General features: G+C 40.0%; 1 protein-coding gene across 1 annotated transcript in view; it reads left to right on the forward strand.

Moving 5' to 3' along the window:
• vcanb (versican b) overlaps window positions 1–14,392 on the forward strand; it is a 42,128-nt gene that overhangs the window by 4,592 nt on the left and 23,144 nt on the right. The window contains exons 4-7 of the mRNA XM_039678170.2: window positions 126–503; window positions 8,274–8,448; window positions 8,541–8,668; window positions 9,651–9,944. Of these exons, the coding sequence (XP_039534104.2) occupies window positions 126–503; window positions 8,274–8,448; window positions 8,541–8,668; window positions 9,651–9,944 (975 nt within the window). The remainder of the gene's footprint in view (window positions 1–125; window positions 504–8,273; window positions 8,449–8,540; window positions 8,669–9,650; window positions 9,945–14,392) is intronic.

Raw genomic sequence — 14,392 nt, forward strand, 5'->3', positions numbered from 1 at the left:
GAAATATTGAGTCTCTCTGGAAACAGAATGTTTGAGTTTGGTGTCAAAGTGTGTGTTAGTAAAAGCTTCTAGAAGTTGATATGATGAGTCTGGGTTCCTCTCCTCCATCTGCTTCTTGTTTCCAGACTCGGCCCCTAGGATGAAGGTGGAGAGGAGTCTTCCGGTCCGAGGGTCTCTGGCGGAGCAGGTGGTCTTGCCCTGCCATTTCTCCATCCTCCCCGCCCTGACCGACACCCCCAGCACACCCACCGATGACCATCTGCGCATCAAGTGGACTAAACTCGAGGGCGATGAGGAAAGCATAGTGATAGTGGCCCAGAACGGGATCATCAAGATCGGCCAGGGGTTTAAAGACAGGGTGTCTCTTCCCAGCCTCTCCGAGAACCAGGGCGACGCGTCTCTGACCGTAATGAACCTCAGGGCCAGTGATGCGGGCGTCTACCGCTGCGAGGTTATGCGCGGCATCGAAGACACTCAAGACACCGTCTCCCTGGACGTCAGTGGTAAGTGATTCTCCTTATGCTAATTTCGAAAGTAATGCATATGCTAATTGCAGTATTTGCTAATGACTTCCTTTTTTCATTTGACGTTACCAAGACCTCTTTAGGCCCGTTCACTCCAAGGACGAGAATGATAAAGGTTTAGTTAGAAATCGTTCTAAATTGAGTTGTGCAGGAATGACGTCAGAACCCGGAAGTCTAATTCAAGAATTTCCTTTTTTTCAATTTGTAGGAAATAAAGCCGATGGTAAACATAACGTTGATGTACACTGCACACACTCACACCCCAAACTGTCTACGCTAGCGTTTCTTCGAAAAGTTGTCAGCATTTTTAATTGACCCTTCGCTAAGCCACGCCCGAAAACCGCCACTGGCCAATCATGTCTTAGCAACCGTAACTATGCGCAGGAGGTCTGGAAAGCTTTCGAACAAGGGAAACATCCTGAAGCATTGTGCGTATACATTGTGCAAATCTGATACCGGTATCCTAAAAGTTTGGACGGGGGAGAGGAATTGTTTTCCTTCCAGAAAATCCAAAAGCCAATGAAATGTTGGGCGTGATCAAGCAGTGCGGGAGACCCATTCACAACTACCGGTAAATGTCGACGTGGTTAACAAAAACACCTATTGCTTGGAAGTATTGACGTATAATGATATAACGTAAAATAAGACTATTCCGCTTTTTTGGAAATAGGCTCATTTTACAACTCCCTCAGAATTAAACAGTTGAGTTTTACCGTTTTCAAATCCATTCGGCCGATTTTCTGATATTTAGAATAATATCAGTTACCAGACAGTTACTGTTCTCATTGACTGCCATAGATTTTTTTCCTACTATGGTAGTCAATGAGACCAGAAACGGTCTGGATACTGATCTTCTTAAATATCTGAAAATCGGCTGAATCTATTCGAAAACAGTAAAACCCAACTGATTAACTCATTAAAATTAGCCTATTTCCCAAAAAAAGTGGAGTATCCCTTTGAAGACAAGACGGAGGCTCACTGGCATACTTTAAAATATATTTCAGCATTTTGTTAATCGATGTCCTACTAACTTTACCCCTTAAAGGGTCAGTTCACCCAAAAATGAAAATTCGGTCAGTATTTACTCACCCTCATGTTGTTCCAACCCTGTAAGACCTTCGTTCATCTTCGGAACACAAATTAAGATATTTAAGATATTAAGATCTCTCCTGCATACAGTCCATAGGCTTCTTGAGGGACTGGCTCTTGCTGTCCTCGAAAAGTCATTAAAGACATCGTTAAAATAGTCCAAGTGACTACAGGGGCTCAATCTTAAGTTTATCAAACGACGAGAACACTTTTGTGCGCAAAAAAACAACAAAAATAACGACTTTATTTCAACTATTCGTTTATTTCTCCCTCTGCGCGAGTCAGGTTACTAGTTTAATAGAGTAAGCTTCTGTTATTGTACGTCACACGCATCACACACACATGACCAGCATCGGCCAATAGTGAGCCTACGTGTGACGTAGCTTTACGCAATCACACTACGTTAACTGACTACTGGCGCATGGAGAAGGAAGTGAATAGTTGAAATAAAGTCGTTATTTTTGTTGTTTTTTTGCGCACAAAAGTGTTCTCGTCGTTTGATAAACTTAAGATTGTGTTTCCCATTTGAATGGTCAGCAAATGACGCGGTTGCTGCTTGTGCTGGGACTATAACGTTCAATTTTTACGAAATTATTCTCTCATCAATTACATATTATGTCGTGAATATATCCCTCGAATGAAATACTGCAGTCCCTTTTGTCTTGCTCTCTCAGATATTTCACTTGTTTGCCAAAAATTACTAAATATCTCATTGGGAATGGCATCCACACTATAATAGATGTCGCAAAAGCTGGACAGGCGTAGCAACAGTAACTAGGGATGGCGAAGGGTCAATTATCTTACGAAAGTTTCATGGCCCCCAGTATATTTTGTAGTTGGAGTATATGAACATGCAATATGTTTTATTCTAGCTTAATGCATTCTTTTTGTTATCAACACTGTCTTGAATGTGTTTCGTTTTCATTGAAAAAGCAAAAAGCTGAGAAAATCAAAGAGAACGTCTGGATGGGATTCAGAGCAATGATCAAAACACAGATGGAGTAGATCGAGTCCATCAACACCCCCAAAGCTACACAGTCCTATAGCTCGTCCTGAGTCGACATTTCATTCAGTAACATTAGGCGGTTTTGATTTATATGCTGTTTAATGTTGATGATCACGTTATTTTACATTTGCATCTGCTTGCATATGATATCGCTTGTTTCTGCTTCTTTTTCGCTTGTGTTTACTCGTTCAGGAGATGTTTTATAGCGCCAATGGCGGAAAAAGAGTTAAAAACGTAAATTTTCAAAAATCGTGTATTCGCTATGGGTGTGTGTAATTGACAGGGCTGTAGTACTCAAGGCCGGTCTTGGACTTGAGACCGTTTTTCTATGGTCTTGGACTTGTCTCGGACTCGCTGGTATTCGGACTTGGTCTTGCCAAATATGGCTTTTGGTCTCGACCGAGCCCAGGTGTCTTTTTATTATGTTAATAATATTGAAGAAAAAGTCAAGCACTGGCCACCTAATAACCAATCACACTAGATTATCCTCGCACGTCACGCTCTGTGTCTGCATGCCTGTTAATTTTGCATTTGTAAACTTTGCATCAGCCTAACGTCATTAAGTTATAAGTTCGATTACGTATGGTGGTAGTAGCTAGCTGTGTGGGTGTGTGTGCGTCATATTTGCGTTAAAGGTGGTTGATTTGGTTAACGTTAATGTTATCTGACATCGGTGATGATTTCTTCAGTTTTAAATCGACAATTCTCCAGGACGCCTACAGAACGAAAGACATTTTTGTATGTGTGTTCATTTATTACTAGCCTATTAGGGTAACGTTAACTTAGAAAAAGCCAAAATTAACCGACCAAGTGCTCACTACAACGGAGCGCGTCTTCTCATGCTGTTACTATAGTTACTATCTTACGAGGTACTACTTAAAAATCCTGGGTGTTGTGACACTTTTGCTTTTAGATCAACAAATAATAACCTAAAATTACTGTCTTGATAATGTCATGCATAGACTTTTTTTTTTCCTGTCCTGGACTCGGTCTTGACTCGGACTCGAACCTTTTTGGACTCGGTCTTGACTTGGACTGGTCTCCACCTTTGTCAATTGACGTTGTAGAACAAAACGTCATAACTAACTGTCGTAACATAACTAAACTAACTGTCGTAAAGTTATGTTTACCACAGACTTTACTTTACTTTTATGAAAAACTCCATTATAAAACCCCATAGGAAATTCTCGAAGGAACCAAACGGCAAATTAGACTTCCGTGTTCTGAGTCCACACCACTACTATAACGATAACGACAGAGGAGCGATTTCGTTAAAAATCCCCTTCAGTGAAATTGTGTTTCTTTAGCTTCCTCCATCTTGAACGGTTTCCATTGGCAAACCCGTTCAGCAATGGCTCTCAGATGTGCTGCGCTTTTTTTTTACTCTTGTAAGCACATGTGATGATGTAATTAGTCATCGAAAGCCAAAATGGAACAGCGTTCCTGTCAGGAGACAAGGGCTGAACGATTATTTTGCTTTAGAGTCTGGGAAAATCACTTTCAGAGTCTGGTTTTACCTCGAATCTTGACAAGGCCCTATTGTGTTTCAAAATAATATAAATGAAGGGTGAACAATTTGTGTTTTAACCAACGCAAGAAAATGTTTGCTCTTTTTTTTGGTTTGCCGAATGACTGCATTATGAACAAATGTCTGGAAAAATCGTTCACCCTAAGCCTAACTGGTGTAAAATGAGACCTTGGTTAAGATGATGTGAATCGGTATCACTTTGCTTTGTAGATTAAAGGTGCAGTAAGTGATTTCTGAGAATCACTGTTGATTTGAAATCGACACCCAAACAAACACACCCCTTCCTTCATAGCTCCGCCCCCAAAATAAGGAACTATACAACAGATGCAACTGCTGGTATATCTTGCGCAAGTATCAGCTGTGATTCAACAATGACAATAGCATATAACAGCATATCTTGGATCTGTGAACCATTGCAAAACCATGTTACTCGCGTATCAAGCAAAAACAAAGCATCCTCTGCGTCTGTTTTCAGGCCTTCCCACTGAGGTCTCTCCAGCATTGGAAAGCTTTTTAATATTAACATGGGTTACAAAGCTCTTGCCTGGTTTTAACCCTTCTTCTTTCAGTTATATTCCTCTGAGTTTTTCTCAGCTATCCCTCTTTCTACAGTCTTTCTGTAAATATCCCGCTTGCCCACTCTCTCTCCGCCCCTTATTTCTGATTGGCTCTATGGTGCTCCGTTGATTGGTTCAATCCCCCTTGTTTTTTGTCCTATTTACACTGCCAGGACTATGTACAAACACAACGGGTTTTTTTTCTTTTTTTTCGCACACACAAAACAAACATCTAGCAAATATTCACAAATATTTCAACAACATTTCTCAGAAATCACTTACTGGACCTTTAAATGAATGTCGTTTCAGTTCAAGACAAATTGACAGAACAAATGTTGTTGTTGGTTTTTTTTTTTCAAATCAGTTCAATAATACACTGAATATCCAACAATAAAAGGGATAGTTTACCCAAAAATGAACATTTAATTTGTGTTCAGAAGATATGAGGGTGAATAAGTAATGAAATAATTTTCATTTTTGGGTGAACTATCCCTTTAAACATTGTACATGCAATAAACTAACTTGTATTGAACCTGGAACTTCAACAGAAGATGTGAACGAAACCATGCTAAAGATTTTCTTAGGTGACAAACAACACTTTATTTGTTTACCGCATTACGATGCCCAGTTGTGTGCAGTAAAACATGAGCACATCTGGCTCAGGTGAGACGGTGGTATTGGAGTGTTTGTAGGCCCGTAGAGAGCTGTAGTCTTCCTGCCAAATACACTCAATGCCCTCCGTTGAGGCCCGCGCAGCCCTGATTGCCACTCAAAGGTAGCGCTTGCCCAAAAAAAGCCAACACTGCCATCCCTCTGAGGAAAGAGCATTCAGAACCTGGCCTGCTTACTCAGCAGTTTTGCTAATGTACCCAGAAAATACTAGAAAAGCCCATATAAGGACAAATTACAGAGCCCGACTGCACGGCCTGTTCTGAGAGTCTGATTAGTAGTGTTTGCTAAAACAATATCACTAGTTTTTGCTTAAATGGGCTGAAGTATTATGAAACTCAAGCATGTTTGTGCTAAACTGACATTGTGTGGTTTGTCTAGGAAACAAATCCCAGTGATTTAGGAACCAAAAGTCTTCATTTATTTATTTATTTATTTGCATGCCATAGCTGTTAGACAATTTGGACAGTAAAACTCTCTTTTGGAAAAATTTCATCCATGTATTAAGTCTTAGTGAAAAATGGTGAACAAATCCCCGTGATTAAGAATACATCTTCTCCAGGAGGGTGTGGTCCTGGTCAAGACAATCTCCTGAACTCCAAACTGAATGTCAGAATGGGAAAGAAAGGTGATTTAAGCAATTTTGAGCGTGGCATGGTTGTTAGTCTGTGTCACAAATGAAAAAGAACTGGGATAAAAGTTTAGGTCCCACTTTATATTAAGTGGCTTTAAGTACTAGGTACTTACATTGAACAATAAGTACAATGTATTATTGTGTCCCTGTTGTCTTGTAAAACACTTTTGCTGCTATTGAGGTGTAATATGGGTAAGGTTAGGGACAGGTGTGGTGGTATGGGTTGGTTTAAGGGTAGGTTAAAGGGTTAGTTCACACAAAAATGAAAATTAAGTCATTAATTACTCACCCCCATGCTGTACCAACCCCGTAAGACCTTCGTTCATCTTCGGAACACAAATAAAGATATTTTTGATTGAATCTGAGAGCTAGATCAGTCATACATAGACTGCCTAAGGGACTGGCTCTTGACGGCCCATAAAGTCATTAAAGAAAAGGTTTAAATATTCCATGCGCCTACAGCGGCTCAATTATAAGTTTATCAAGCGACGAGAATACTTTTTGTGCGAAAAAAACATAAATAACGACTTTATTCCACTATTCCATTACTTCCTTATGGGCGCATGTGCGAGAACTGAGACGAGGACGTTCTCATTCGTCTGCTTCTTGTTACCGGCTGCTCACCGCTTAGGAGTTTTACCGCCCCCTACCGTATAAGATGATGTGCTGATATAACTGGAAGCGCAAAACTTTCTGTTTACAAGCAGAGGAAGATGCGCTCTGTACATACGCTTTTCAATTAGCGTATTTTCCGCACTATACCCAGACAGCAAACTGACATTGAATCAACGTGGAAACGACGTCTCTCATGACATTGAAACAACGTTGATTTGCTCATCGAATTAACGTTGAAGCAACGTCAGACGCGGCATTCTTCAAAGCTAAATGAAAATCGAAAATTGGTTTGCTTTCATAACGTTGAAACAACGCGTTGATTTCAAGTTGATTTTCCGTTAGTTTTGAAAGAATGACGCGTCTGACGTTGGTTCAACGTTAATTCGATGAGCAAAACAATGTCAGATCAACGTTGTTTCGATGTCATATTTCCACGTTGATTCAATGTCAGTCTGCTATCTGGGTAAGGTGCACTTAAAAGCCTTTAATCTTCTCAAAAAACGACAGTGTTCCTTATAATCCGGAGCGCTTTATATATGGATCATCATTTTATACGGTAGGGGGCGGTAAAACTCCTAAGCGGTGAGCAGCCGGTAACAAGAAGTAGACGAATGAGAACGTCCTCGTCTCAGTTCTCGCGCATGCGCCCATAAGGAAGTAATGGAATAGTGGAATAAAGTCGTTATTTATGTTTTTTTCGCACAAAAAGTAGTCTCGTCGCTTGATAAACTTATAATTGAGCCGCTGTAGGCACATGGGATATTTAAACCTTTTCTTTAATGACTTTATGGGCCGTCAAGAGCCAGTCCCTTAGGCAGTCTATCTAGGACTGATCCAGCTCTCAGATTCAATCAAAAATATCTTTATTTGTGTTCCGAAGACGAACGAAGGTCTTACGGGGTTGGTACAGCATGGGGGTGAGTAATTAATGACTTAATTTTCATTTTTGGGTGAACTAACCCTTTAAGGTGTGAGGGAAGGATCAACTGTGTAATTGCAAATGTAATTACATGAATTAATTATAGCTGTAAGTACATGTTGGAATTTTAAAATCTAAGTACAATGTAAAAACATGTATGTACACAATAAGTCCATTGTATCAAATTATTAATTTCAATGTTATTACATACTTAAAGCCACTTAATATAAAGTGGGACCAAAGTTTATAGTTCGGACATAAACACTTATGTCTTTGGAAGCGATCAAAACAATTAAACTTGCCGCTTCGTGTAACGATTGTTACACCAGTAGGTGGCGACAAGTGACTGTTAAAACATTTATTTGACATTGAATCATTCATTCAGGAGATTTGTTAAAAAATGACGATTCATCCAATAATAAAACAAGTGAAGTATTTATGAGAGAGTCATTGAATCATTCATTCAACATGATTGAAACAAAACAAAACAAAAAATCAACAATTGACATATCATCAGAACAACTGTCAGTTCAGAATCGTGGTAGAATCACAATCTTTATTTGAAACACAAAAAAATTATGTTTCTCAATTTATGCCGAATCATGCAGCTCTACTAGTTTAGATGGTGTTCTTGTCATGGAAAAACAAAACAATATTGCTATGTATTAAATTTGATCAAATCACTTTTGTTCTTGCTTTTGGTTCATGAACTTGATTTATGTTTTTTCATAGGTGTTGTGTTTCATTACCGTGCCAACAGCAGTCGCTACAGTTTAGATTTCGAAAGCGCCAAGCAGGTCTGCACGGATGTGGATGCCACCATCGCCACCCCTGAGCAGCTTTATTCAGCCTGGGAGGACGGATTCGACCAGTGCGACGCCGGATGGCTGGCAGACCAAACCGTCAGGTGATTTCTTTAGCTCCACACTATCAAATCATGTTATCAACATTTGAATATTGCTGATACAACAACCACATCTGGGGTTGGTCTCTCCGCAGATACCCGATAACAAAGCCACGGGAAGGTTGCTATGGCGATATGATACTAAAGCCAGGAGTCAGAACATACGGACTCAGAAATTCCTCCGAAATGTATGATGTGTACTGCTACGTAGGAAAACTTCAGGGTAAGTTTAGAAATCAGACTCATGCTGCGTTCACGTCTTGTCAGAATTACTATAATTATGAGATGACAGTATGGAGATACTGCTCCGAGCTGTTCACACGCTCAAACTTTGAAATCACTTGTTTCTATGGCAACGCAAAAAAACACCTAAATGTTTTATTTCATCATTGCAGTAATGAAAATTTGAAGGGAAAATGTAATTTTGAAAAAAAAATCCTAATGATCCACAAATATGACATTTTATAGTCAAAATAGATATACAAATACAATATCCATGTGCGCCTTTAATGGTAATCACATCTTTAATTTACTTCAATATTCTCTTGCAAAAGAACAATACTAAGAAAAAAAAAAACTTACTTGGTGAACTTTTACGGAAACATGTTACCCCAAAAATTTCTGAAAGAAAAATATAACAAATATTAGCATGCGCAAATGTCTTTTATTATTTTATCTAAAAAATATCATCATTTCATCTTTTTCTCTTTAAATAAAAAAGGAAATTATTAGAATATTAGAATTTAGAGAGCAAATGTCCCAATTTGAAGGGAAAAAATCATAATGGTCCAAATATTTAATGTAATTTAATTTACATTTCCATTCCGTTGCAATGCATTGTAGGGTTGCCTTATTTATTAAAGGAATAGTTCACCGAAAAAATGAAAATGATCCCATAATTCATTGGTGTATCAGCCGAACACAACTGGAGTTGTATTAAATAACAGCCTGGCTTTTCCGAGCTTTTCGATGGCATGGAATAGTGTCTGAGTTTTTGAAGTCATATACACCTAATACTATTGCTTTAAGAACATCCAGTGGTGCTTTAGATTTTGGCCAAATTGATCTTAATTCTGCTGTGTTTAGGTTAGCATTTGTGTTGGCTGTATGTCTATGATGCCTAGTGCTGTCTAGATAGAGGCTTTGAAACAGAAGCTGTGTAATATGTATAAAGTGAATGTGTTATTGTGTGTGTCTGACCTCAGGTGAGGTGTTCTTCTCTGCTGCGGATGCTAAGGTGACTCTGGATGAGGCCAGGGCAGTGTGTGAAAGACAGGACACAGTTTTAGCATCTCCTGGTCACCTGCATGCCGCCTGGAGAGACGGCTTGGACCGCTGCGACTACGGCTGGCTGTCTGACGGCAGCGCCCGCTACCCCATCGCTGTACCCAGAACTCAGTGCGGCAATGGACAGCTGGGTGTGAGGACTATGTATCGCTTCCGCAACCAGACGGGATTTCCTTTACCGAGCGAGAAGCTAGGAGCCTACTGTTTCAAAGGTATGTCTTCGTGAAAGGCTCAGGGGGAGAAAAACGAATGCTAAAATGTATTAAGTGAATCTCACGGAAACATGGCATCCAGAAATCAAAAGAAAAAACAAGAAGAAACAACTTTGCACAATATTAAAATAAACACGTTGACCAAAATGCTTTACATGGTCAGCAACATTTATTAAACAAACAATTATGCAACAAATAAACTGCCTGTTAAAATATATATATATAAATCATTATTTCACTCATGTTTCTAGCATGTTATATGTTTGGCAACAATTCTTCTAACCCTAAGGCCGTTTGTCCACCAAAGCGTTTTTACACTCGCCTGACGTATGTTTTCAATTCTCAATTTTCAATTTTCAGTTTTCAATTTCAATTTTCAATTCGCCGCGTTTTTTAAACGCCATGAGCGTAACGAGACGCAGAGCGTTTTCTTCACGCTGAGGCGCCAAGCGCCCAGCGTTTTTACTGGTCGCTGAGAGTTGAAAAATGTTCAACTTTGGATAAAACGCAGCGCTAATCCCTGTCATTTTTTACCTAGCCGTCCAATCACAGTGGAGGAGGGGCGGGACTATTACCACACCAACCAACTGTCACAACATTCAAACTGCTGCGGATATTCTGTATCATAGCAACGAAAAGTCTCAACGGAAAAAACGCTGCGCTGCCAAAACGCTTGGCGTCTTCAGTCTGGCGTTCAGCTGGCTAAAAACTCTTTGGTGGAAACACAGCCTAAGACCACCGAAGCGTTTTTAGCAAGCCAAAAACGTCAGACGCTCTGCTGAAGACGCCAAGCTTTGGGCGCTTGAGAGCGCTTGGAAGCGCAGCGATTTTTCCGTCGAGACGATTCGTTGCTATGATACAGAATATCCGCAGCACAGTTTACTTGTAAGTGATTTCGGAGATAATTTGTTTCATACTAAAAAGGTATTTTTCATCCATTTTGTTCGCTTAGCTCTGCTGGTTGATGTCGTACTGAAAGAATGTTGTGACAGTTGGTCAGTGTGGTTTAGTCCCGCCCCTCCTCCACTGTGATTGGGCAGCTGGGTAAGAAGTGAAAGTGATGAGCGCTGCGTTTTATCCAAAGTTGAACATTTTTCAACTCTCGGCGACCAGTAAAAAAACGCTCGTTGCGCTCATGGCGTTTAAAAAACGCGGCACTCCCATTGAAAACAATTGAAAAGATACGCCAGGCGCATGGAAAACCGCTTTGGTGGACACACGGCCTAATTGATGGAGTGTGTTGCTTTTCATTTCTCAAACAAACATGCGTGAGACACGTTATGGCCATATTCCGGGATGATAATGTGATTATCATGATTAATCAGGCTCAGATTGTGAAAGGATGGTTGTGAGGATCATGAAGAATCATTTTCACACATCTTGACCAAACATTGATGCACCTCTTCATGGAAATAAATGTTGTGATGTTATTTCCATCAATAATTTTAGGTCAAAATCATGTATTGATAATGCAAGAGTCCAGCATATACATATACAGTATATACAGTATTGTTTTGATAGGGAGGCGTCTGTTTTGCTGTGATATCATAACAGCTGTGACTCCGAGCCGACCTTTTCTCTCTCTCTCTCTCTGCTAGCTGGGTGGAAGCAGAATAATTTGTTCTCTCCAGGGTGGCCTCACATTTCATCTGTTAAACGTCTGTCCTAACCCTAGCTCAAATATGTGCCTTAAAACGGCAAACTAACTGACCTGTTTCCAGGTCAGTTCCCCTGCCCCAGAATGGCTCTGACCTTTGAACCCTGTAACTGTCCTGCTGGGGATTGTTTAAACTCTCTGTCTGTACAACCTCAGTCGTCACTTGAGAGGGAAAATGGAAACAGGCCACACAAAATCAGAGCTTAACATGCATTTAATCCAATTTTGCATCGGGTATCTACGTATTTTGCATCCCATACCTCCAGGGATTTTGTGGCTTTCCTTTTAGCTGTGGTTTGTTTCATGTAACCGGTCTTGAAGCACTTCTCTTAAATGGGCTTCTACCGCAGAGTACCGCAAAACAAACATGAGAGCTCTGGGTAGGCCGGGAAAGAGCACGGAGGGCAAGAGCGCCCCACTATAATATATAAACAAGCGCTAGTGGGGGGATATGGCTTCCTCTTGTGCTGTTTCAAGATCACTGCTGTTTTATAAAGGAAAAAGATGCCTGATGTTTTACATCAGAGGCGCTGCACTGAAAAGAGGACACGTCCCTAACGTCTAACAGCTGGCTGCGCGTCCACACACACTGAGACCGAGACAAAGAAGCAGTGAGATGTTGTACTGTCGTAGCCTTGTCATGAGCAAAAGTAGGTGGCTTCACCTCATTCCATCATTTACTCCCCCCTCAGGTTGTTATCTTATGTTTTAGATTCCTGATTAACATAACCGTTTTCATAAGTATTCAGCCATTTTATATTCTGTCTGGCCCGCTTGTGACGTGTGTGTAGGTTTAAGATGAAGACTGACAGATGAAGGCACTGAAGTAGGAGAGATGGGTGTGGGCCTTTGTCCATACACAACACTGCATAACTTCAGCATTATGCTGATGATATAAAATCAGACTAACAACATAAATTATCAAACGCAGTAAATGCTGAAAGAAGAACAATTGGTGGTTACTATTGAAAACAAGTGTTTTTTTCTCAGAAGTCAGAACATGTTGTTAGTGAAATGCCTCTGAGAACATGCAATAAATATAAAATATATGAAGAGTTCAGATGCAAAAGCCTCTAAATGCCATTTGAAATTTTCTTCTTTAATGATGATTTTTATCAAACTTGAATTCTGTCAGTATTTACTCACCCTCATGTTGTTCCAACCCCGTAAGACCTTCGTTCATCTTCGCAACACAAATTAAGATATTTAAGATATTAAGATCGCTCCTGCATACAGTCCATAGGCTTCTTGAGGGACTGGCTCTTGCTGTCCCCAGAAAAGTCATTAAAGACATCGTTAAAATAGTCCAAGTGACTACAGGGGCTCAATCTTAAGTTTATCAAACGACGAGAACACTTTTGTGCGCAAAAAAACAACAAAAATAACGACTTTATTTCAACTATTCACTTCCTTCTCCATGGGCCTGTAGTCAGTTAACGTAGTGTGATTGCATAGAGCTACGTCACACGTAGGCTCACTATTGGCCGACGCTGGTCATGTGTGTGTGATGCGTGTGACGTACAATAACAGAAGCTTACGCTATTAAACTAGTAACCTGACTCGCGCAGAGGGAGAAATAAACGAATAGTTGAAATAAAGTCGTTATTTTTGTTGTTTTTTTGCGCACAAAAGTGTTCTCGTCGTTTGATAAACTTAAGATTGAGCCACTGTAGTCACTTGGACTATTTTAACGATGTCTTTAATGACTTTTCGGGGACAGCAAGAGCCAGTCCCTCAAGAAGCCTATGGACTGAATGCAGGAGCGATCTTAATATCTTAAATATCTTAATTTGTGTTCCGAAGATGAACGAAGGTCTTACGGGGTTGGAACAACATGAGGGTGAGTAAATACTGACAGAATTTTCATTTTTGGGTGAACTATCCCGTTAAGTTCAGTAATTTCACTTAAATAACAATTAATAGGTAATCTTCATTGCCATTTGAGTGAAATCACTGAACTTAAATATACAAGCTGGATAAAAATTATCATTCTAGAAGAAAATTTCAAATGGCACTTAGAGGCTTTTGCATCTGAATTCTTCATATACATTTGCAAATATGGTTGTAGTCTTAAAGGGATAGTTCACCCAAAAATGAAAATAACTCATCATTAATGACTCACCCTCATGTCGTTCCAAGCCCGTAAGACCTCCGTTCATCTTTGGAACACAGTTTAAGATTTTTTAGATTTAGTCTGAGAGTTTTCTGTCCCTCCATTAAAAATGTATGTACGGTTTACTGTCCTTGTCCAGAAAGGAAATAAAGACATCATCAAAGTAGTCCATGTGACATCAGTGGGTTAGTTAGAATGTTTTGAAGCATCGAAAATACATTTTGGTGCAAAAATAACAAAAACTACGACTTTATTCAGCATTGTATTGTCTTCCGGTTCTGTTGTGGATCCGCGTTCAGTGACGCTGTTGACGCGTGTCTGGTGCTTCGGTTACAGTGTGAGGGAGACGCACGCTGTAAACAAAACAATCTTCGCAAAAATGTCTAAGGATTTCCACACAGAGGAAGTTATTTGAACCCGAATACACGGACGCACCAGACACGCGTCAGCAACGTCACAGAACGCGGATCCACAGAACGCTGATTAAAGTCGTAGTTTTTGTTTTTTTTGGACCAAAATGTATTTTCGATGCTTCAAAACATTCTAACTAACCCACTGATGTCACATGGACTACTTTGATGATGTCTTTATTTCCTTTCTGGACAAGGACAGTATACCGTACATACATTTTCAATAGAGCGACAGAAAACTCTCTCGGACTAAATCTAAAATATCTTA

Source organism: Pimephales promelas, chromosome 23 (genome assembly GCF_988280905.1).
Source record: "Pimephales promelas chromosome 23, fPimPro1.hap1.1, whole genome shotgun sequence".
Taxonomy (NCBI): domain Eukaryota; kingdom Metazoa; phylum Chordata; class Actinopteri; order Cypriniformes; family Leuciscidae; genus Pimephales; species Pimephales promelas.